A 25,000-nucleotide genomic window follows, 5' to 3' on the forward strand; every position below is an offset into this window, starting at 1 on the left:
AATGTGATGCCTCCAGATTTGTTCTTTTTGGTTAGTCTTGTTTTGTCTGTGAGGGCTCTTTTTTGGTTCCATATGAATTTTAGGATTTCTTTTTCTAGTTATGTGAAGAATGATGGTAGTATTTTGATGGGAATTGCATTGAATTTGTAGATTTCTTTTGGCAGTACAGCCATTTTTACAATATTGAGTCTACCCATCCATGGGCAAAAATGCACATTTTAAAAGTCAGTTATAGAACAATTATGAAAATTTCTAACATTATGATTCATAAGACAAGTCTCAACAAACATATTACTGGTGGTATCCTTTTGATTAATTTTCTCTATTGTTTTTCTGTTTTCAAATTCATTGATTTCTCCTTATCTCTACCATTTCCTTTCTCCTGCATGCTTGGGTTTATTTTGTTCTTTTTCTAGGTTTTTCAGGTGGGAGCCTAGATTACTGATTTGAACTTTTTCTTTTTCTAATATATGCTTTAATTTTACCCTTTAAATTTCCCTGTCAACATGTTTAAGCTGTGTCCCACAAATATTGGCATGTTGTATTTTCGGTTTCATACAGTTCCAGGTATTTTTCTTCCTATAGAGACTTTTTATTTGAAGATAGCTTAATTAGAAGTGTGTTGTTTAGTTTCAAAGTTTGAGAGAGTTTCTTGTGTTTCTGCTATTAATTTCCAATTTGAGTCCATTTTGGTCAAAGAACAAACTGCCAGTTTCAATTCTTTTTCATTTGTTGAAATTTGATTATGCCTCCAAATATGGTCTATCTGATATATTTTATAGAAATTGAAAAGAATATGTTTTCTATTGCTTCTGGGTAGCAGAAGCAATGGTATCTAGTTGTTTGATTATATTGGTAATTTTCTTTGTGCTGTAGTATACTTTTTCTTATATTAATATAGCCACTTTTGCTGTCCTTTGATTGAGGTTTCCATAATACATTCATTTTTAGCCTTTGAATTTTAACCTGCCTATATAATTTATTTGAAGTGAGTTTTTTGTAGATAACATACAGATGTGTTTTTTAATCTACTCTGACAATTATGTTTGATTGATTTATTTAAGCCATTTATATTTCATGTGATTCTTCTCAACATATTAAGACTAAAGCCTACCATTTTAGTTTTCACTTTCTGTTTTTTCTCATTTGTAAAATTTCTCTCCTTTCTTTCCCTGCCTTCCTTTAGGTTACTTGGACATTTTTTAGATTGCCATTTTAATTTATCTATAGTGATTTTGAGTGTATCTCCATGCATAGCTTTTTTAGTGGTTTCTGTCATGGTGGAATACATATAAGAGTCTATCAGTGTTATTGTTTTACCATTTCAGGGGTAGTATAAATACCTTACGTTTCTTTACATCTCTTTACTTGCTCATTTTTATAATATAATTGTTTTAAATATTTTCTCCACATATATTTGGAACCACAACAGATGGTATTATCAATTTTGCTTCCACCATAACATATAATTTAGAAAGCTCAAGAGGAGAAAGAAAACCTACTGTATTTACCCATATCTGTAATTCTTTCTGCTATCCTGTTGCTTCAAAATTTCTTATTTGATCATTCTATTTCTATTTTGAGAACTCTCTTTAGCCTTTTCTTCAGGGTAAGTCTGCTGGCAACAAATTTTGTCAAGAACAAGTTTTTCTTTATCTGAGACTGTCCTGATTTCTACTCATTCCTAAAGGTTATTTTTGCAGAATATAGGATACTTGGTAAACAGCTTTATGTTTTTAGCCAGGATTTGGGAAATATTTTGCTTTTCATTCTGGCTTTCGTAATTTCTATGATAAATATTTTTGTCATTCATATTGTTTCTTCTGCAAGTAAGCTATTGTCTTTGGCTGCTATCAATATAAATTTATCTGTGTTTAAATTTCTGAAGTTTAATTACAATATATCTTGCCATGAATTTATTTGGGTTTATTCTTGTCAAGGTTTACTCATCTTCTTGCATCTGTAGGTTTATTTCTCTTGCTAAATTTGGGGAGTTTTCAGCCATTATTTCCTCAAGTATTTTTTAGCCTTACCCTGTTTCCTCTTTTTCCAGTATTCCAGTGACTTAAATGTCAGATATTTTGTTATAATACCACAGGACTTTCAGTCTTCATTCATTTTTTTCAGTCTGTTTTATGTATATTATTCATACGCATAATTTTTATTATTTCATCTTCCAGTTCACTGAATCTTTTTTTTCTTTTTATTATTATTATTATTATTATACTTTAGGCTCTATGGTACATGTGCGCAACGTGCAGGGAAGTTACATATGTATACATGTGCCATGCTGGTGCGCTGCACCCACCAACTCGTCATCCAGCATTAGGTATATCTCCCAATGCTATCTCTCCCCCATCCCCCCACCCCACAACAGTCCCCGAAGTGTGATGTTCCCCTTCCTGTGTCCATGTGTTCTCATTGTTCAATTCCCACCTATGAGAGAGAATATGCGGTGTTTGGTTTTTTGTTCTTGCGATAGTTTACTGAGAATGATGATTTCCAATTTCATCCATGTCCCTACAAAGGACATGAACTCATCATTTTTTATGGCTGCATAGTATTCCATGGTGTATATGTGCCACATTTTCTTAATCCAGTCTATCATTGTTGGACATTTGGGTTGGTTCCAAGTCTTTGCTATTGTGAATAATGCTGCAATAAACATATGTGTGCATGTGTCTTTATAGCAGCATGATTTAGAGTCCTTTGGGTATATACCCAGTAATGGGATGGCTGAGTCAAATGGAATTTCTAGTTCTAGATCCCTGAGGAATCGCCACACTGACTTCCACAAGGGTTGAACTAGTTTACAGTCCCACCAACAGTGTAAAAGTGTTCCTATTTCTCCACATCCTCTCCAGCACCTGTTGTTTCCTGACTTTTTAATGATTGCCATTCTAACTGGTGTGAGATTTTTTTTTTTTTTGAGATGACATTTCTCTCTTGTCACCCAGGCTGTAGTGCAATGGCGTCATCTCAGCTCACTACAACCTCCACCTCCTGGGTTCAAGCAATTCTCCTGTCTCAGCCTCCCAAGCAGCTGAGATTACAGGCACCCACCACCACACCTGGCTAATTTTTGTATTTTTTAGTAGAGATGGGATTTCAACATGTTGGCCAGGCTGGCCCTGAACTCCTGACCTCAGGTAATACACCCGTCTCGGCCTCCCAAAGTGCTGGGATTACAGGGGTTAGCCATCACGGAATCTTTTCTCTCTCCTCTCCTTTCTGTTGTAGATCCTATCTACTGAGCTTTTAATTTCATTTATCATATTTTCAAGTTCTACAATTTTTGATTCTTCTTTATATCCCCTATTTCTTAGCTGAGACTTTTTATTTTTTGTTGAAGATCTTTAATCTCCCATTTGTTTCAAGCCAGTTTGTATGTGGTGTTTGACTAGAGTGTAATGGTTATTGTCTAAAAGTTTTCTCTCTTGCTAGGCAACACTTTTCCTGCCCCTTTGGCTAAAGAGAGAAGGATTTGGAGGCAAGGGGCTTTTCTGTTTGCACTCATTGACATTTCTGAGTTACCAATTTTACCTCTTCCAAATATGAGGTATATGCAGCAAAAAGAAAACCCAGGGAAATCATCACATCATTCCTCAGGTAGCTGGATGTTTTGCCTTCTTCTCTCCACTTTTTAGAGTTATTTTATGTTTATTGTATACACGATGGTCAAAGTTTTTGAATGGACTTAGCAAGAGGACTATAGAAAAGCATATCTACTACATCTTCCTGCAGGTGGAAGTCTTCTCTGTGTTTTGTTGAGTTTATTCCTATAAACTTGCTACTGCAGATTTAAAAATCCATGAATGAGGCACAAATAAAATGTTGTCTGTATACCACTTCATAAACTCCACATGTGTTTAATAAAATATTTAAGCAATGTAGGAATTACTCTAAACCTTCGGGGAGAGGCCATACTGTGATGTAAAAATCTGAAGGAGGTCCTCACGTTGGTTCCAATAATCACTAGTTGTGTTTCTTCGTTGTGGTAGGTGTTTCTTTAAATCTCTGTAAAATTAGGGCAGAAATACTCACTTCATAGGGTTTCTGAATTAGGATTAATGAGATACTGTAGGTAATGCCAACCACAAAATAATGATGGGCAAATACTAACACTTCTTCCCCTAACTTTATCAGAAATGGAAATAGATTTGTAAAAACATGAGTCTTTATTTTACTTTAAAATATGGGGCTTGTTGAAACATAAGTCATAGCATTGTAAATATGTGTTTCTGTAATGTTAACACTTTCAGCTAAAGTGTGGAATAGTGATTAATTACATTTATTGCCTATAAAATCATCAGAAAAGACATTACTCCTATAAAGAAACTTACAAATATGGATTCTTCCTGGAAGCAAGAATGAGGGTGTGGCTGAGATGAAAGCTCAGGGTGTTGACAGTGTATCTCCATATGACCACCTGCATCAGAGGTCAAGGACTTAACACTTAGATCCCTGTCACTAGCAGAGAAGCCAGGAGACAGAGCATTTGATAGCTTCTGTTTTATTTAGCCTCTTTATACACTTATATTCTTTAAAAGCCTTGAAAATTAAGAGGCTAATCAAACTTTCCTGGTCCTTCAAGAAACATTCCAATGTCCACAGAGTGTGAGAGCGTGATGAAAAGAAATGAGCATCCCTTGAGAGTTGTTTAAAAGAGTTTATCCCTTGAGATGTTGAAGAGTAAAAACACCCACGTAAAGTTGATGAAGACCATTTCACCAGGTTAGGTCGCAGCTTTTCATTAATGATAAATGTGAAGAAGAAAAAAATAAAATGCAAGGTTACACCAGAAATACTTCTATCTTTGTCTAACATTTTCATTAGTTCTGCAACCAAGGACACATTCTACTGTCAGTGGTTTACTACAACTGTCAATGGTTTACCTTTCCCAGGATATGAACAGAAATAGAGTACTCAAGAAGCTGCTACATAATGAATTTAGGGTAGCAGAAAAAAGGCAAAAAGAAAGATAAATAGTTGATGGTGTTAACCTACTTTAACCTACTTTAACACCATCAACTGTGTGTTACTTAAGCGTTTCTTGTACATGTTGATTTTCAAATGAGAATCACTTATCTATAGCATAAGTACTTTCACATGTACAAGGGTTTTTTTCCTATATATTATTTTCTAAGGAGGAAACGTTTAATTTCATTTCCAAATGAAATATCTAGTTCTTGCTGAAAATGTGTACTTTAAAGAGACTTTTTAAAAGAAAAACTTCTTGCAGGTGGTATCTATCACAAATAAACATGAGAAAAGATTCTTTAGAGAAACTTTTGGCCCATAACCCTGTCTCCTGTTGTCTCATGCTGGGTTGCCATTTATGTAAAACCACCATGGGAGTCTTAAATGCCATGGTAGCTGTGTTCCTGCCAGCTTGTTTGTGGGATTGTGTGGGTCACCTATCCTAGGGGTTCGACTTTAGTGCTCTCAGGTTCATTATGGCTCCACTGGAGGGTTGAAATTCAATCTCCAATCACTGTTCTGTAACAAATTGGCAAGTTGGGCTTTTGCTAAAATAGCTGCCTTATTCCTGGCTTGAGCTATTTGTGGACTATAACTGCATTTTTTTAAGGGCACCTTTTGCATGGGAGTTAGAAGGAAGAGGAGTTAGGTTTTGGGACAATTTTTGGCAGAGGAAGGATACTTAGAAGCTGAATCAAATGATGAAATCACACTCTTTGAGATCAAGGAATATCCTTGAGGAATATTGACAGATTGTTTCCTTTTGCCTATTTTTTGTGACATTCTTACCTAAAGGATTATTGAGTTAGTATAAGAGAGGGAATGAGAATATTCACTCCCTAAATTTTTATGGCATGATATATTTTATATCTATATCAGTGTCTTTAGTGCTGCTTGAAAACAAGTATAAAAACCCTTCCCTTGGCAAGAACCTGTTAGTAAAATGTAAGATTATTTTTTAAATGTGTACCACCAAAGGAAATATTTCAAAAGTTTACTTAATTATGAGAACCTCATTTCCCAGAGTTAAGCACCATAGCTTGAAACTCTTTATATTTAGTTAAGGTAACTGGGTTGATATAAGAGAAGCAGTGATTAAAATAATCTCTCACAGTGAATAACCCAAAAGTTATTTTTAGCAGGTGTTAGGTTTCTCTACAGGATGTTTTGTACCCAATCTGCAGCTGTTGTTTGAATTATTCTAATTATATTTGGTTTAATGTACATTAAGAAAACACTTGACTTCTCCATGCACACACTGACAGACAGGGAGGAGAGAGCTTCCAAACCTAGTATTGAGCTCTGCAGGGAATTTCAAAACTCCTTGCTTTGAGTCACTTAAGTGCACAACCATCAGGCGAACCATACACACTAGGTTTTAATTTGCCTTAAATCAAAGGACAGAGAAAGCCCACAGTTGGACTCTGTAACCTGATGCTGTGTAAGACCTTCCATAGAGATTCAAACACATTAGCTTCAAAACGGTGATTTTCTTCCCTGCTTTCAATGATTGTAACAATAGCCATCCAACAAGTTTTCTTGGTCAGTGTGAAGACGTAAGCAGAATTGACCTACTTTGTTCTTCACTTCACACAAATGATTGTCCTTTAGATACTAATTTTAAAAATATTAACACAAGGTCCCTCCTCTAAATCCCTTTGGCCACAGTTTGAGTTCACATCCACGCCATCTCTTACCTGCTCATTGCAATAGCTTCTGTCTTGCTCCCTACCCTTAGCCGGAGTCCCACCCTCACCCCCACTACCTCTCCACTCTCATTACAGAGCAAGATCAAAACAGCTCCAAACCTGACCAGGTGTTTTTAGAGAATAATGCTGTTTATGAAACTTCTTTATGCAAGAAATAAATCGTTTAATGGTTTCCCAGTAACCAAGGTAAATTCCGAAGTCTTTAACCATGTACATCTTGCTTTTCTTTTCTTAATGTGAGGCACATTCCACCATATGGGTTCTACACTGGAGTTATACAAACTCCAATTCTTGATCTGCCCATTTTTAGGTTGGAAAATCAATTTAGTAGGTCTAGGCTAGCATTATATAATCAAATATAATAAAATAGAACAGAACAGAACAGGGTATGGCACACATAATAAAGTTAACCATTGCTTCTTGATGTTTTGTTTCAGTTTGTATGTGGTAGAAGATGTAAAATGTATTACCTACTGTGGGTGGACACACAAACACACACACACGGAGAAAATCTCTTTTTAACACAGATAATTTGTGTTTGTTGGCTAAAATATTTAGAAAATTTAGAATAGCAATAATTTTTAAACAACCAATATTTCACCATTCAGAGGTAACTTAGATATATGGATTTAATATTGTATGTTTCCATACACACAGCTGTACACATACAAGATTTATATGCATAGCTACACAAGCATTTCATACACTTGGAAAATCTCAAAATATTTGTTGATTCAATGAATAAATATAAATTTCATATTATTAAGTAAAATCCCATTATACATACACATGATTTTTTCCTGCATAAAGTATTGTGATCAGATTTTTATATCAATACATCTTAGATATACACTATTTTATGGGCATGTAATATTTTATTTTTTTGATATATCAACATGTACTTTTATTATCCTATAATATCAGACATTTCATTTCCAATCTCTCCCTTTATAAACATCATTTTCATATCATTATATAAGACCAAACATGTCCATATGTATGTATGTACCTATATATGTACGTACATATGTATACATAGGCATATGTGTGTGCATGTGTGTGTGTGTGTGTGTGAGAGAGAGAGAGCGCCAGGCATGGATTTAAATGCCTTATACATATTAACTCATTTCATTACCAAAACAACAATTAAAGTTTCTATTATTTTCCTGATTTTACAGAGGGGAAATCAAGGCACAGAGTTTAAGGATGTTGCTCAGGATCACATGTCAGTATAAATGGCAGAGCCAGGATTTGAAACAAAATGGTCTGGCCCAAGAGTCTGAATATCTACCACTACATAATATTGCTTCTACAACTTGTGCAATTAAGAAAAAGACTTGAAAGTGGATTTAAGTTTAGTGAAACTAAAATTGAATATAGATGCTACTTCACTTGTGTTGGGGTTATGTCCTGATAAACACATTGTAAATTGAATATATTGAAAGCCAAAATGCATTTAATACACCGAACCGAACGTACTGAGTAGTATAACTTATCCTACCTAGCCTCCCTTAAATGTGCTCACATTAGACACTTAAATTACCCTACAATTGGGCAAAATAACCTAAGACAAAGTTTATTTTATAATAAAGTATTGAATATCTTGTAATTTATTGAATGTCTATACTATAAATGAAAAACATAATGGTTGTATAGGTACTCAAAGTACACTTTCTATGAATGCTTGTTGCTTTTGCCCACTGTAAAGTCAAAAAAATCCCAAGTCAATCCATCATTCTTGTAAAGCAGAGGCTATCTCTGTTTTTAAGGCATTTATTTCAGAGGCACGTCAGATACTGCACGGCTTATGGAAATGCTTTGTTCTACCTTTAGCTTTAATTGTTCTGCCCCCACCCTTTTCTTCTGCAATACCTTTGATCATGGCTTGAGAATAGTGTTCAACAGCAGCCTCTTTGTAAAGGTGCCTTGAATGTGCTTGTCTTCTCAGGCAGAGGTTAAACACCTTTATTCTTTGTTCCTTTGGCTCTTTGGACACCCATTTACTATAGCATATATAATATTTTATTATAATTATTTGCTTTATGACTGTCTTCTCCACCAGAGTAAGAACTAACTCCTCCAACCAAGAATTCTGCCATTCACCTTTGTACTCCTAGTGCTTACCTCATAATTGTTAAATGGTAGTTGTTGAATACATGAATGAGTGAACAAAAGAAAGAAAAAAATTAATGACTTTATGTTTATAAAACTGAATCTAAAAGGAAATAGTGAATTATATTCTAATGGTTGGAGCAGAAGTATTTTTAAAAATGTTTTATGTTTGCATCACAGTCTTTCCACATTACATTAATCATATATGTAAAATCTTTCTCTTCATCTAGTCATCTGTTATCATTTGGTTTTCATAATCCCTGCCACCACAAAACATACCATACTCTGGACTCCAGAGACCCCAGCTCCAACTTTTTTTTCAGTTGATTCATCTTTAAAGAGTCAGAGTATCTTGAATTTGATGAATGTCAGTAGAGCAGCTTGAAAATAAAAATCACTGCATAAGTGCTGAATGTTACTATTGATCATTAAGTATCACTAGTGAAACTCAAATGATTTTCCTTATTATAGACATGAAAGTTATTTTTCTAGGCAAAGAAAAGGAACTTATTCATAATACTTTAATCTCAAATGGGGTATTAGTAGTATATAGGATATATATACTCTAGGATATATACTGGAAATCTTTATCTTTTCCTTTCTATTATGCTTTGTGGATATAGCTTTATAAGTACTTTTGTAGAGTTAAGGCTATGTTTCTTTATATCAAAATTCTTATACCTATATTACAAATTTTGAATTATAATGCTACTTCAATGAATTTTTCTGGAATGAAAACTTCCAGTGGATTCAGGATGGTGTGGGAGAAGTCCTGGTCACCTAAGTAATAGGGTTGGTCCTAGAAGGAGTGGAACAGACAGTAACATTAGCTCAGATGTGGTTTTCTGGGGTTGGGAGAAAAAGAGAGACTCAAGATTCTTCTTAGACCGGTCAGAGCCAGGCTGAGATGTGCATACATGCCCGCTAGCTGGCAGGGTACCATTAACAAGGGAACTCCGAATTGACAGAGCAAGAAGAAATGGTGTGGTAGACAGAATATTGGCCCCAAAGATGTCCATGTCTGAATCACTGGAATGTGTTGATATTTTACTTTACATGACAAAGGAGATTGCACGTCACAGATGGAATTAAGTATTTAGCTGTTCTTGAAATTGAAAGTTTTCCTAAATTATCCAAAAGGGCTCAATGTAATTATAAAGGTCTTTATAAGTGGAAGAAGGAGACAGGTGAGAAGGAACAGAATGATGGTAGCATGAGGACTCAGCCCACTGTGGCTGGCTTTGAAGATGGTGGAAGAGGGCCACCCATTAAGAGATGTGGGGAACTTCTAGAAGCTGGAAAAGTTAAAAAAAGGAAGTCTCCCCTATGGCCTCCAGAAGGAATGCAGCCCTTCTGATTCCTTGATTTTAGCCCGTTGATACCTGTTTCAGATTCTGGACTACAAAAGATAATAAAGTAATATAATATTATAAAGTAAAAAGATTATAAAGTAATAAAGTAATATAAGTTTTGGTAATTTGCTAGAACACTGAAATAGCAATAGGAAATAAATATACTACTTTTTCTACTTATCGAATGCCATCTATGTTTTTGACATGTATATCAAATTAAAGATTACTGTTACCTACTTTTGATAAATTGAAGGTTGACTAAGATAGCACAGCTAATAAGTTTCTGAAAAGTGCAACTTTCCTTTTGTAAACACTTGAGGAAGAAATTGCCCCACCTAGATATGGGTGGGGTGGAGAAGAAAGAGGACTAAATCACGAAACACAGCATCATGCATCCTATATTTTTTCCTACATTTTATGATAAAGCTTATTTCTGAATTTAAACTCATTAAACAGTATGCATTTTGACTGCATGATTTCAGAATGGTATGGTCAGAGCATAAATATACTAGGTCCCAGCTCTGAGGTTAATTAGTTGATCATTCTGAGTATCTTCCTATATCTAATAGGGATAGCATCAGATTAGATTAATAAATATAAAAAATTGAAGTGACAAATATTGTCATATCCATAGTATTACTGTTTTGTAGGCTTTAGAATATTTCTTTAATATATTTGCCTTTTTCGACATATTGAAAATTTTGCAAAATCATTTTCACTCTGCCAGTTGATATTCTGAGTCAGTGCACAAGAAAAACAAAAGACTTTCCTGAGTGAATTTGTGATACATAGATGTCATTCACATGCACTTTTTCAGTTCATCAGCTTCCATAAATCTGTCTATTTGCAATGTAATATTCATTCCTCTTTTAACAGAAAACTTTCCTTAAGATGTGATCCACAGTTCCTTATCTCTTAAAATAAAATAGAGTTGCCACACAACATGTAGCTGTTTTCTGAGATCCCATATTGTTTGCCTGGCAAAGTAGTTTACATCTTTATTATTGAATTTTAAGGATAAGAAATCCCCATTTCACTTCTTGAGATATAGGGACTAAAACATATATAAACAGAATTCAAGTAGCCTTTTCAAATGTTCTGGAGACAATTCTTTCATCTAGAAGGGCTAGTTCAAGGAACAACCTAGACAATCACACTTGATATTAAGGAAAGTACTCTTCCTCTAAGCATGTGCAATTCCACCTCACCTAGCTACATAAGTGCTAATGACCATTCAGGCCACCAGGGATGGTACTAAAAACCAAGTAATAGGAAAAGGAGGTGATATATCAAACTACAACTGTCTTTGTTGGTTGAACTGCATCACAAGCATTACAAATATAGAATTCCTGGATCCATCTCAAAGTCTATATTCATCCTAAGGCTTATTCACCTGCCTGTAGACACATGGAAACTTCTCCAGAGTAGCCCTGTCTAGCATAGTGGCAAGTCTCCAGGTTATTAGGACTCTGTGGTATTACATGATGAAGTAGGGTCATGATACAAATGCTATTGAGCTTTTTTTCAGAGCCCTGAAAATAATACTCTGAAATTACATTTTAAAATATAAAACTGTACTTGGCCTAACCCATGCTGATGTACATAGAAGTTGGGCTTCATCAACCTCAAGCATGAAAAGTCCCTTGGGAGTTGAATGGATAGGAGATTTTAGAGCAAATAATGTGTTAGTGGAGTTGAGGCATATGTGAACTTTCCAGACATAAAGAAGACTACTTCAGGCTGGGCACAGTGGTCCATGCCTGTAATCCCAGCACTTTGGGAGGCTGAGGTGGGCAGATCATTTGAGGCCAGGACTTTGAGAACAGACTGGCCATCATGGTGAAACCCCTGGTCTACTAAAAATACAAAAATTAGCCAGGCATGGTGACTCATGCCTGTAGTCCCAGCTACTTGGGAGGCTGAGGCAGGAGAATCACTTAAACCTGGGAGGCAGAGGTTGCAGTGAGTCAAGATTGCAACACTGTACTCCAGTCTGGGCAGTAGAGTGAGACTGTCTGAAAAAAAAAAAAAAAAAAAAAAAAGCCTACTTCAATAACCCAAGACTTATTTGAAATGGCCTAGGAAATACCAATTTGGCTAAGAATGATATTTAGAGCTTCTAAATCACACTTTAAGGAAAGAGTTGATTCTTCATGATTATGAGATATTTATCACATGAATTCCTACGCTAGAGACTACGCACAAGAGAGTAACAGTCATACAATACACTTTAATTTATTTTATGAAACTATGATTTGATCAAATGCTTTCTTACAATTCTGCCAATATGTGTGACCCTATTTTAATCTTTTTCATTGTGTCTACCTTTAGTGAACAGTGGAAAAATCCAAGTAGAATGAGAGTAAAAGGCAGCTCACTTTCCTTATTGTGAAGAATCTCCAGGGGTACCCGCTCAACAAGAATGAGCCTTCTTTCTTAGCTCTTATTTGGCCAGATGCTTATCCTATAGACCAGTTTGGTCAAATACCAAGGAATATATTTAGTCACCTGAAGTTTTCATAGCTCTTTAGTTTTATGTGTAAATTAATGTTTACAATTAAGAATAATTGTTATGAGCAATTATGAAGAATGCCACATGAAGCATTAATCATCATATATGGGTATATTAATCCGTTTTCACACTGCTGACAAAGACATACTCGAGACAGGGCAATTTACAAAGGAAAGAGGTTTATTGGGCTTACAGTTCCACATGGTTGGGAGGCCTCACAATCATGGCTGAAGGTGAAAGGCACATCTCACATGGCAGCAGACAAGAGCAGAGAGCTTGGGGAGGGAACCTCCCATTTTTAAAACTATCAGATATCGTGAGGCTTATTCACTATTACGAGAACAGCACAAGAAAGACTCGCCCCTGTGATTCAATCATCTCCCACCAGGTTCCTCCCATAACATATGGGAATTATGGGAGCTGCAAGATGAGATTTGGGTGGGGACACAGAGCCAAACCATATCATTTCACCTCTGGTCCCTCCAAATCTCATCACATCTTAAAACCAATCATGCCTTTCCAACAGACAGCTCAAAGTGAGCTGCCTTTTACTCTCATTCCACTTGGATTTTTCCACTATTCACTAAAGGTAGACACAATGAAAAAGATTAAAACAGGGTCACACATATTGGCAGAATCATAAGAAAGCATTTGGTCAAATCATAGTTTCACAAAATAAATTATAGAGTATTGTGTGACTGCTACTGTCTTGTGTGTAGTCTCTAGCCTAGGAATTCATGTGATAAATATTTCATAAACATGAAGAATCAACTCTTTCCTTAAAGTGTGATTTAAAAGCTCTAAATATCATTCTTATTAGCCAAATTGGTATTTCCTAGGCCATTTCAAATAAGTCTTGTGTTATTGAAATAGGCTTTTTTTTTTTTTTTTCAGACAGTCTCACTCTGCTGCCCAGACTGGAGTACAGTGTTGCAATCTTGACTCACTGAAACCTCTGCTTCCCAGGTTTAAGTGATTCTCCTGCCTCAGCCTCCCAAGTAGCTGGGACTACAGGCATAAGCCACCATGCCTGGCTAATTTTTGTATTTTTAGTAGACAAGGGGTTTCACCATGATGGCTAGTCATGAGGTTGGTTGCTGTGGTCTTGGACAGCTCCACCTCTGTGGCTTTGCAGGGTACAGCCTCCCTCCCAGCTGCTTTTGTTGGCTAATGTTGAGTGTCTGCAGCTTTTCCAGGCACACAGTGCAAGCTGTTGGTGGATCTACCATTCTGGGGTCTGGAGGATGGTGACCCTCTTCTCACAACTCCACTAGGCAGTACCCCAGTGTGGACTCTGCATGGGAGCGCCAACCCCACATTTCCCTTCCACACTGCCCTAGCAGAGGATCTCCATGAGGGCCCTGCCACTGCAGCAATCTTCTGTTGGGCATCCAGGCATTTCCATAAATCTTCTGAAATCCAGACAGAGGTTCCCAAACCCCATTTCTTAGACTTCTGTGCACCCACAGGCTCATCACCACATGGAAGCTGTCAAGGCTTGGGGCTTGCACCCTCTAAAGCCTTGTCCCGAGCTCTATGTTGGCTCCTTACACCATAGCTGGAACATCTGGGACCTAGGGCACCAAATCCCTAGGCTGCACACAGCATAGGAACCCTGGGCCAGCCCATGAAACCACTTTTTCTTCTTAGGCCTCCAGGCCTGTGATTGGAGGGGCCACCATGAAGACCTCTGACATGCCCTGGAGACATTTTCCCCATTGTCTTGGGGATTAACATTGGGCTTCTCTTTACTTAGGCAAATTTCTGTAGCTGGCTTGAATTTCACCTCAGAAAATGGGATTTTCTTTTCTATTGCCTTGTCAGGCTGCAAATTTTCCAAACTTCTATGCTCTGTTTCCCTTTCAAAACTGAATGCCTTTAACAGCACCCAAGTCACCTCTTGAATGCTTTGCTGCTTAGAAGTTTCTTCCATCAGATACCCTAAATCATCTCTCTCAAGTTCAAGAGGACAAAATGCTGTCAGTCTCTTTGCTTAAACATAACAAGAGTCACCTTTGCTCCAGTTCCCAACAAGTTCCACATCTCCTTCTGAGACCACCTTAGCCTGGACCTTGTTGTTCAAATCACTATCAGTATTTTTGTCAAAGCCATTCAGCAAGTCTCTAGGAAATTCTAAACTTTCCCACATCTTTCTGTGTTCTTTTGAGCCCTCCAAACTGTTCCAACCTCTGCCTGTTACCTAGTTTTAAAGTCACTTCCACATGTTTGGGTATATTTTCAGCAGCACCTCACTCTACTGGTACTAATTTACTGTATTAGTCTGTTTCCACACTGCTGATAAAGACATACGTGAGACTGGGCAATTTACAAAGGAAAGAGGTTTATTGGATTTATAGTTCCACATGGCTGGGGAGGCCTCACAATCATGGCAGGAGGTGAAAGACACATTTCATTTAGTGGCAGACAAGAGAAGAGAGCTTGTGTAGGGAACCTCCCCTTTTTAAAACCATTAGATCTCATGAGACTTATTCACTATCATGAGAAAAGCACAGGAAAGACCTGTCCCCATGATTCAATCATCTCCCACTGGGTTCCTCCAACAACGTGAGAATTATGGGAGCTACAAGATGAGATTTGGGTATGGACACAGAGTCAAACCACATCAATGTGTCAATAAGAAACATTGTATTTTAAAGGCACTCCCATTTGTCTCTATATACATTGCTTGAGGATGAAATAAGCAAGCAAGGACATTTCTTACGTTACTGGGAGTATAGGTAGTTAATGTGGGGCATGGCTAATGATTCATAGACTTGCAGGAAATGTTATTTTCACCTTGGAGCCTCATAAGAAAACACCTGACTCTGCAGGAAGAATTTTAAAACATGCCCCTTCCTCCTTGCCATGACATACAAAATATAGACACATAACATTCAGCCCATTCCAACCTCTCTTAGATATACTTCATATGGTCAAATAACACTAGTATTTTGTTCAATAACCATACTGAAGACTTTCAAGTCTTTTACAATTTGATTCTTAAAGGTATAATCTAATACAATAGTTATAATGACTGTGAAATATTTTTCATGCAGCACCTAGCATGAGCTAGGGTTTCATTCCTCAATTGCAGCTACAGTGTTTCCTGTGCTGTGCCACTCAACAAGGCTATTTCAATGTTTTCTTCAATTTACATGAAAATCATGCCCCATTTTAATTTTTTGGTATTTTTGAACCATGCTTTCGTTATGTATATGATTTGGTTTATTTTCCTTCTTACTTCCCTCCTCTCCTCCTTCTTTCTTTCCTGCCTTCTTTTCTTCCTTTTTATTAAGATCCTGATTACCTTTACTTTGTAACTTTTTAATAAAAGATATTTATTTTCATCCTATTCTTTATAGTGTACAGATTCTTACCTACTTTAGCTTTCTTTAGAAATAATTCCATTGTTCTTTTTTTAAGTATCTAAGAATTTCAAGTATTATTTTATTTTGTTCATTCTTTTTAAGCTTTTAATTTTTAATTTTGTGGGTACATAGTAGGTGTATAGACTTATGGGGTACATGCAATTTTATGATAAAGGCTTGCAATGTGTGATAATCACATCAAGATAAATGGGGTATCCATCATCTCAAGCATTCATTCTTGGTGTTACAAACAATCTAATTATACTTTTTTAGCTATTTTAAAATGTACAATTAAATTATTACTTATAGTCACTCTGTTGTATTATCAAATACTAGACCTTGTTCATACTTTCTATTTTTTTTGTACTCATTAACCTCTCCACTTCCTCCAACCCCTACTACCCTTCTCAGCCTCTGGTAACTATCATTCCACTCTCTGTCCCCATGAGTTCAATTGTTTTTATGTTTAGCTCCACAAGTAAGTGAGAACATGTGAAGTTTGTCTTTCTGTGCCTGGCTTATTTCACTTAACATAATGACCTCTAGTTCCGTCCATGCTCTGGCAAATGACAGGATACAAATGTCAGGATCTTATTCTTTTTATGGTTAAATACTACTCCATTGTGTATATGTGCCACATTTTCTTTATCCTTTCATCTCTTAATAGACAGAGGTTGCTTCCAAATCTTGGCTATTGTGAATAGTGCTGCAATAAACATGGAAGTACAGATATCACTTTGATATACTGATTTCCTTTCTTTTGGGTATAAACCTATAAGTGAGATTGCTGGATCATATGGTAGCTCTATTTTCAGTTTTTTGAATTTATTTTATTTAGTTTATTTTAACAAAAATAACAAAATTGGAGGAATCACATTACCTGACTTCAAATTATACTACAGAGCTGTAGTAACTGAAACAGCATGGCACTGGCATAAAAACAGACACATAGATTAATAGAAGAGCATAGAGAACCCAGAAATAAATTCAAACCGTTCTCCATAGTGGTTGTAATTATTTACATTTCTGCCAACAGTGTACAGGGTTTCTCTTTTCTCTACACCCTTGCCAGCATTTGCTATTGCCTGTTTTTTGGATATAAGCCATTTTAACTGAGGTGAGATCATATCTTATTGCAGTTTTGGTTTGCATTTCTCTGATGATCAGTAATGTTGACCACCTTTTTATATACCCATTGGCCATTTATATGTCTTCTTTCGAGAAGTAACTCAAAAACCATATGATCATTTCAATTAATGCTGAAAAGGAATTTGATAAATGTCACCATCCCTTCAGGATAAAAACCTTTCAAAAAAACTGGGTATAGAAGGAATTACCTCAACAAATAAAAGCCATATACAATGGACCCACAGCTAGTATCATACTGAATAGGGAGAAACTGAAAGTGTTTCCTCTAGAACCTGGAACTCAGCAAGCATGCCCACTTTCATCACTGTTATTCAGCATAGTACCAGAAGTACTAACTAGGGCATTCACGTAAGAGAAGGAAATAAAGGGCATCAAATTGGGAAGGAAGAAATCAAATTAGCCTTGTTTGCAGATGATATTATTTTATATTTGGGAAAACCTAAAGACTCCACCAAAAATATAAGAACTGACAAACAAATTTAGTAAAGTTGCAGGATACAAAATCAACATACAAAAATCAGTAGCATTTCTGTATGCCAACAGCAAACAATCTAAAAAAGAAACCCAGAAAGTAATCCCATTCATAATAGCTACAAATAAAATTAAATGCCTAGGAATTAACCAAAAATGTGAAAGATCTCTGCAATAAAAACTATAAAACATGGATGAAAGAAATTTTAAGAGGACACCAAAAAATGGAAAGATATTCCATGTTTGTGGATTGAAAGAATCAATATTGTTAAAATATCCACACTACCCAAGGCAATCCACAGATCTGAGGTGCTCTCTACCAAAATACCAATGACATGCTTCACAGAAATAGAAAAAACAATCTTAAAATTTATATGTAGTCACAAAACACCCAGAATATCCAAAGCTGTCCTTAACAAAAATAACAAAATTGGAGAACCACATTACCTGACTTCAAATTGTACTACAGAGCTATAGTAACTGAAATAGTATGGCACTGGCATAAAAAAAGACACATAGATTAATGGAACAGCATAGAGAACCCAGAAATAAACTTATATATCTAAAGTGAACTAATTTTTGACAAAGATGCTAAAACCACATATTGGGGAAAGGACAATCTTTTCAATAAATGGGTCTGGGAAAACTGAGTATCCATATGCAGAAGAATGAAACTGGACTCATATCTCTTGCCATATACAAAAATTAAATCAAAATAGATTTAAGGCCTAAATCTAAGACCTCAAACTATAAAACTACAAGAAGAAAACACTAGGAAAACTCTCCAGGACATTGGACTGAGCAAAGATTTCTTTAGGAATATCCCACAAGCACAGGCAACCAAACCAAAAATTGACAAATGGGATCACATCGAGTTAAAAAGCTTCTGCACAGCATAGGGAACAATCAACAAAGTGGAGGGACAACTCACAGAATGGGAGAAAAAAATTGCAAACTACCCATCTGACAAAGGGTTAATAAGTCAGAATATATAAGGAACTCAAACATCTCTATTAAAAAATCTAATAATCTGATCAAAAAATGAGCAAAAGATGCATTTTTCTTTAGGTCTGTTGATTTCACCTTCTCTGGAGCATCTTACTCCCTTTAGATTTTCTTTATTTCTCTACTTTTTTTAAAACTCAATTTCTGTAAGGGTCTCATTCATTCTCTTCACTTGGGCATCTCTGCAGAGATCCTCTTTCAGTCCTCTACCCTTCTGCCCTCATCTGGACTGATTGCTTTCTATTTATGCTACATTACAATTTAGTGACTTCCTTCCACTGCTCTTCTGAATCACAACCACTGTTTTCTAGGTACCATATTCAGTGGTGTGCAGGTAAAAGTTTAACATAGGTTCTCGAAACATGCATATAAACAAATTCTAATTTTCAGCATTTTCGGATTTCCATTTTGCAAATATTCCCATCATGGCAGACATCAAGTTCCCAACTTAAGTTCACTGACCATAGAATGGGGAAGGGATGCCTCCTGCCCCCCCAACCAAGGCTAGCATCTCCCCAACACCACAGATTAGAGCCATTTTAACCGAGATATTTCTAAAGAACATTCATCCATTTTCCGACTTAACAAAGCAACTTGGATATAATTGCACCTTATTTGGGGTCTCTGGGTCATTATTATAAATATTACAGTCAAGGGCAAAAAGTGGTGTCTCTAGAGATTATGACATTTAGAGAGAAAATATTAGCCAGTAAACAAAATGGCTAAGTAACTAAAATGGAAGTTAGATAGAATAATTAGGTAAAAAATACAATGGTGTTTTGTTTATTTTTGAAGTCTTTGTTGTTGTTAGTTACCTTTTCAAATTTATAATACTCAAATCTAGTTTTCACAGTTTGTTTCGTTGTTACAGCTGCCCTTCTCCGTATTCTCGATATGCTCCCTTCTCTGTTTTTCATGGCTTTTTATTTGTGCTCTTATTTCTTCCCACCTCAATTCATTTTTTTAAGTTCTCAGGGAATAAATATTAATAAATAGAGAGAGTGCCTTCAATGTAAAATGCATATTTTCTCATAAGTGGCATTAATTTGGCTTCTCTTTCATTACCTGTGTTTTCTTTAATATCATAAAAGAGAATGTTATCCATGCATCTACTGACAGAAAAGAAAATGAGTTTTTCTCTTTGAAAGTTCACCTTAAAGGTTTTTGTCATGCACAACTGCTTTAAAATAGCGTGGTTTTTTTTGTTTTTGTTTTGTTTTGTTTTCAGAATGAATGGCCTGCAGCTGCTCTTCAGGGCTTCCTTTTTTTTTTTTTTTTTTTAGTATTTTAGTTATGTTTGGACATGTAAAAAATACATATTTGTATCACTGATGGGCCTATAAATAAAATGCTGCATAGAAAAGTTCCCAGGAACTAATTTTTAGAGAAAGGTTCCTAAGGAGTAATTAGAGTCACAAGCAGAGACAAGCAGGAGGTTGAAAACACTGTGTTGCTTCTTACCTTGCTCTGATATTTTGTGTTTTAGCCATTTCTGAACATTTATGGATTCAAGAGATGAATCCTGAATGTATCCTGATTCATATCACTCCATGATCAGGAAATACCCGTGAAATGAATGTGGATCTGTTGTGGTTTTCTTTAGGCGTTCGCTCTCTTTTCCTCCATCGCTTGCTGAAGGCAAATCTTAACCAAGGTAAATTCAGCTTACTGGATAGAGGACATTTCTTTATGTCCAAGGAAATTAAAGCTATTCAAGCATACACCTGCCACATAACTAGAAAAATACCTAGGGTGCCATTTTCATTTCAAAGCTGCAGTTTCCAGTGCCATCAGTATGGCTAATCACTGGATCATTTCATTAGAATTACTATTTTATCAATACAAAACTAGAAAAATGCCTGAAATGTATAATGATTCGTGTCCAAATACAGCAGGTGATATTGTAAAATTTTTCAATGTAGAATACAAGAAATACTGTTAGAACATAATAATGGCATTTTTGGTATTCACTGGACCATATGAAATGCATCTGTTTCATCATAAATGGTTGTGTATATATTGACACATTTTATAATTGTTTTAAAATGTAGATGTATGTAATACAAATATAATAAACTGTGGCATGTCTAAAATTGTAATGACCTCATAATTTCTATTTGGTATTCTAAAAGGATGCTATCTAATCCAAGATAAATTTTCTTGTAGGTATATGATCTCAATAAAATGTGATTCAAAGGGGTTAACTCTAATTTTAGATCAGAGTCTTGAGCCCAGAGTAAGTAAATGAGTAAGCTTCATTTTGAACAGGTGGTTAGTCATTATCACCATTGGCAATCTAAGGAAAGGAAAAGAAAGAGACAAGATTTGGCTAATGTATATTTCACACAAGAAAGCGGGGATAGGTAGAAGGTTTTTTTTGTTTTTTGTTTTTTTCCAAAATGATACTAGTTCTAGTGTCACAAGCCAGGAGTTCTTTGTTTTTGATCCAATTATGTTATACTAAGCCAATCGTTTTATTAAACATAATGATATGAAATAAGAAAATCACAGAAAGACAAACTTCACATGTTCTCCCACTTATTTGTGGGAGCAAAAATTTAAAACAATTGAACTCACGGAGATGGAGAGTAGAATGATGGTTACCAGAGGCTGGGAGGGGGAGCGAGGAAAAGATAAAATGAGGATGGTTAATAAATGCAAAAATAGAGGTAGATAGAATGAATAAGATCCAGTATTTGATAGCACAACGGGGTAACTATAGTCAACAATAATTTATCACATATTTTAAAACAATTAAAAGAGTAGAATTGGAATGTTCCTAACAAAAAGAAAAGAGGAATGTTTGAGGTGATGGATACTCTAATTACCCTGCTGTGATTATTACATATGTATGCCTATATTAAGACATCACATGTACCCCATAAATATATATACCTATTATGTACCCCTAATAATTAAACATAATTTTTAATATAAAAATAAAAATGATGAACTTAAAACATAAAAAATCTGTCTGGATTTTCTACTGTAGAAAATGATTTAAGAGGTGTATCTCTAACTCTCCAGATAGATTTAAAATCTAATTATACTTGAAGTTATAATGCTCAAAACTATCTTAGTATATTTTCTGAGAGAAGGTGCATAAAACAGCACATGAAATAAGAATGAAAATTCTAATAATAATGGTAACAAAAAGTGTGATTGAAGTTGAATATGCAGACTCCTCCAGCCATGAGATAAAGATTAAAATAGTATGATGATGCTTGGATTCAATGCTAATGAACTTTCTTTTTTTCTTATAGGTCTCAGCATTAGAGAGGCAGATCTTTGACTTCCTTGGTTTCCAGTGGGCACCTATTCTTGGAAATTTTCTACACATAATAGTTGTCATATTGGGTTTGTTTGGGACCATTCAGTACAGACCTCGATACATAATGGTGGTAAGTCTTATTTTTATCATTTCTCTTCATATAAACAACTCAAAATTTCTATAAGAATATAATTAAAATATTTCTAAGTGGCTTCTTCTGATATAATGTGGCGTTGCTTTTCTAGTCCTCAAATGTTAAATTTTGTTAAGAAGTGATTATCTGTGGAAAATACAACATAATGAATGTGGTACAGTGAGATCAAAACAACATGCTCAAAAGTGTATGATGACATGGTGCACTCACAATGTAACTGAATTCAAGTTTTACAAGGAAATTCAAAATAGGGTTTGGATAGAGTAGGAGGTCTGCTTGTAGTCTTGGTTATAGAATAGTTAGATGCAATGTACATTAACTATTAATTTATCCTAACTTTCAGTGACATTTGTCACTAACTCCAAAAAACAAATCTATCTAGCATAATTGTTTAATCACTGAAAACAATAATATATTTTAATTTTAATTGATTTAGGACATTACAAGTGCATGTATGGATCGATATTTGGTACACGTCCCTAACATATTTCATACTGATTGATATTGAATATTTCTCTGTTTGTCAAGATAAATTTGAAACATATATCCAAAACTTGGTCAGCACACACTCCATTACAGGACAGTTTAATGAGGTGTATGCTGTGACTCACAATCTAATGGAAGTTATTCACAGTAATTAGTTGTCTTTTCTATAACATAAAAAGAGGGCATTACTATAAGCTACACATGTGAGAATGTTGTGAGAAATAATAAGCATATACACATATTGTAAGTTGGAGTAACATACTTTAAAATGTTCATTAAGCCTGAATAAATATACAGTGTTCAGTAGAATTACTAGATATTTTCTTGGGATACACTGACATTGCCTCACAAGAAGAAAATCATAGACTTAAAAACATGCCATCTTTCCACTTTGACATAATCTAATTCCACCTGTGGAAAATAATAAAGTTATAATTTTTCTGTTAATCCATTCTCTATTTTGATTTTTAAACTTGGCTTTTTTATGTCTTTCACCATTTCACAGATATAGATAACTGAATAGACTGCATTCAAATGGCCTTGGGAGCATTTGATAGCTCTCAATTTGCTGCCAGGGTTAAACAATTTCTGCCTTACTTTCCTTCTCTTAGAAATAGCCTCAACCAGGTACGGTGGCTCACACCTGTAGTCCCAGCACTTTGGGAGGCTGAGGCAGGAGGATTGCTTGAGCTCAGGAGTTCAAGGGCAGCTAGGGTTTTTTTTTAAATAGAAATCCCGTGTCTACAAAAAAATACAAAAAGTAGCCAGACATTGGGGCGCCTGTGGTCCCAGCTATTTGGGGGGCCGAGGCAGGAGGATCGCTTGAACCCAGGAGATCAAGGCTGCAGTAAGCCATGATCATGCCACTCCACTTCAGCCTGGGCAACAGAGAGAAACCTTGTCTCAAAAAAAAAAAATAAAAATAAAATAAAATAAAATAACATAAAGGTAGCCTCTGCTAAGTAACTACACAGTCTCCCAGAAGGGGGTTTTATGGAGTTGGACTTGAGGCCTAAGATGTTTTCATAACATGCATAATCAAGCTATTATCGAATTCTAAATGTGTTCTACTTTGTTACTATGAATATAGAGCAGTTTTACTCATTACAGACTTTTCGTTTTATGATTTTGGTGTTCTGCTGCGAAACAAAATGCCTGGTGGCTTTGAAACCATAGATGGCTTCCAGAGAATGAAGCTATAGGTAAACACCAGTGACATTTAGTCCTGGTGATTTTACCCTCTAAATGTTAACTGTATGCACTATTCACACAACTGCTGCCTTGGTTGAGGCTTATGCCTTCTCTCTTCTATAGATGGACTTTGCCTCTTATTTTCTACCTTTCTCCCTTCCAATTTGCTCTTTGTACTTTTCTTAAATTACTGGCTTAAAACCACCACTGGGTCCTTAGCTGGATAAGACCTAAGAATATTCTTGCCTGATGTACTTGACCAAACTCATGTCTAACAATTCTTCCTTTTTTCCTTCCTTTGTCCCCCGCCTCCCTCCCTCCCTCCCTTCTTTCCTTCCTTCCTTCCTCCCTCCCTCCCTCCCTCCCTTTCTCCTACCTATCCTCCCTGCCTTCCTTCTATCCTTTCTCCCTCACTTCCTTCTTTCCTTCCTTCCCTCTTTCCTTTTTTCCTTCCTCTCTCCCACCCATCCTCACTCCCTTCTTTCTACCCTTCCTCCCTCCCTTCCTTCTTTCTTTCCTTCTCTCTTTCCTTTTTTCCTTCCTCCCTCCCACCCAACCTCACTCCCTTCTTTCCTCCCTCCCTCCCTCTCTCCCTCCCTCTTTCTGTCTTTCCTTCCTTCTTTCCTTTTTTCCTTCCTTCCTTTCTTCCTTCTTCTTTCCCTTCCTCTCCCATACTCTTTCCTTTACTCACTTCTTTCTTTTCTAATTTCTTTCTCCCTTTTTTCTTTTACTTATTAATTCAAAAGATATTTATTGAGCTTCTACCCTGTGTTTGGCATTGTGTTAGGTGTGGACTATACTGGTGAGCAAAAACACAGGCACATTCTCTGTCTTCCTGGGTGCTTACCTTACAGTGCAATGAAGAGAAGTGTGCCTTTATCAAACAATTGTCCACATAAATGTTAAATTGCAATCATGATAAGTGATACGAAGGAGCACACTAGCCATGAGATGTCTAATGGGGTATCTGCCTGTAGCAGGGCAATGGGGTTAGGCACCCTGCAGGGAGTTGAGAGCTGAGGTCTGCAGTACAAGTATGAGAATCCACAAGGGAAGAAGGGAGTGAAGTGGGGTCTGGGCCGGAGGCACCACAAGGCCCATAGAAGGGGGACTATCAGAGCAATTCTGATTTACTCATTAAGCATCTATTGAGGACCTATACTGTGCTAAGTTTGGAAAAATAAGAAAGAATTCAAATGTCAGAGGCCCTGCTCTGCAGGCACTAACCATGTAAGGAGTG

General features: G+C 36.0%; 1 protein-coding gene across 4 annotated transcripts in view; it reads left to right on the forward strand.

The window, feature by feature from the left end:
• The window catches only part of NKAIN3 (sodium/potassium transporting ATPase interacting 3), an 802,780-nt gene that overhangs the window by 348,373 nt on the left and 429,407 nt on the right, over positions 1–25,000 (forward strand). For all 4 annotated transcript variants that reach the window (XR_008504228.2, XM_054499190.2, XM_063668809.1 and 1 more), the window contains exon 2: positions 21,922–22,059. Coding sequence is in view for 3 of the 4 variants with exons in the window: in XM_054499190.2 (XP_054355165.1) it covers positions 21,922–22,059 (138 nt within the window). In the remaining variant the exon portion in view is untranslated. The remainder of the gene's footprint in view (positions 1–21,921; positions 22,060–25,000) is intronic.

The sequence above is a fragment of the Pongo pygmaeus genome, chromosome 7, assembly GCF_028885625.2.
Source record: "Pongo pygmaeus isolate AG05252 chromosome 7, NHGRI_mPonPyg2-v2.0_pri, whole genome shotgun sequence".
Lineage (NCBI taxonomy): Eukaryota > Metazoa > Chordata > Mammalia > Primates > Hominidae > Pongo > Pongo pygmaeus.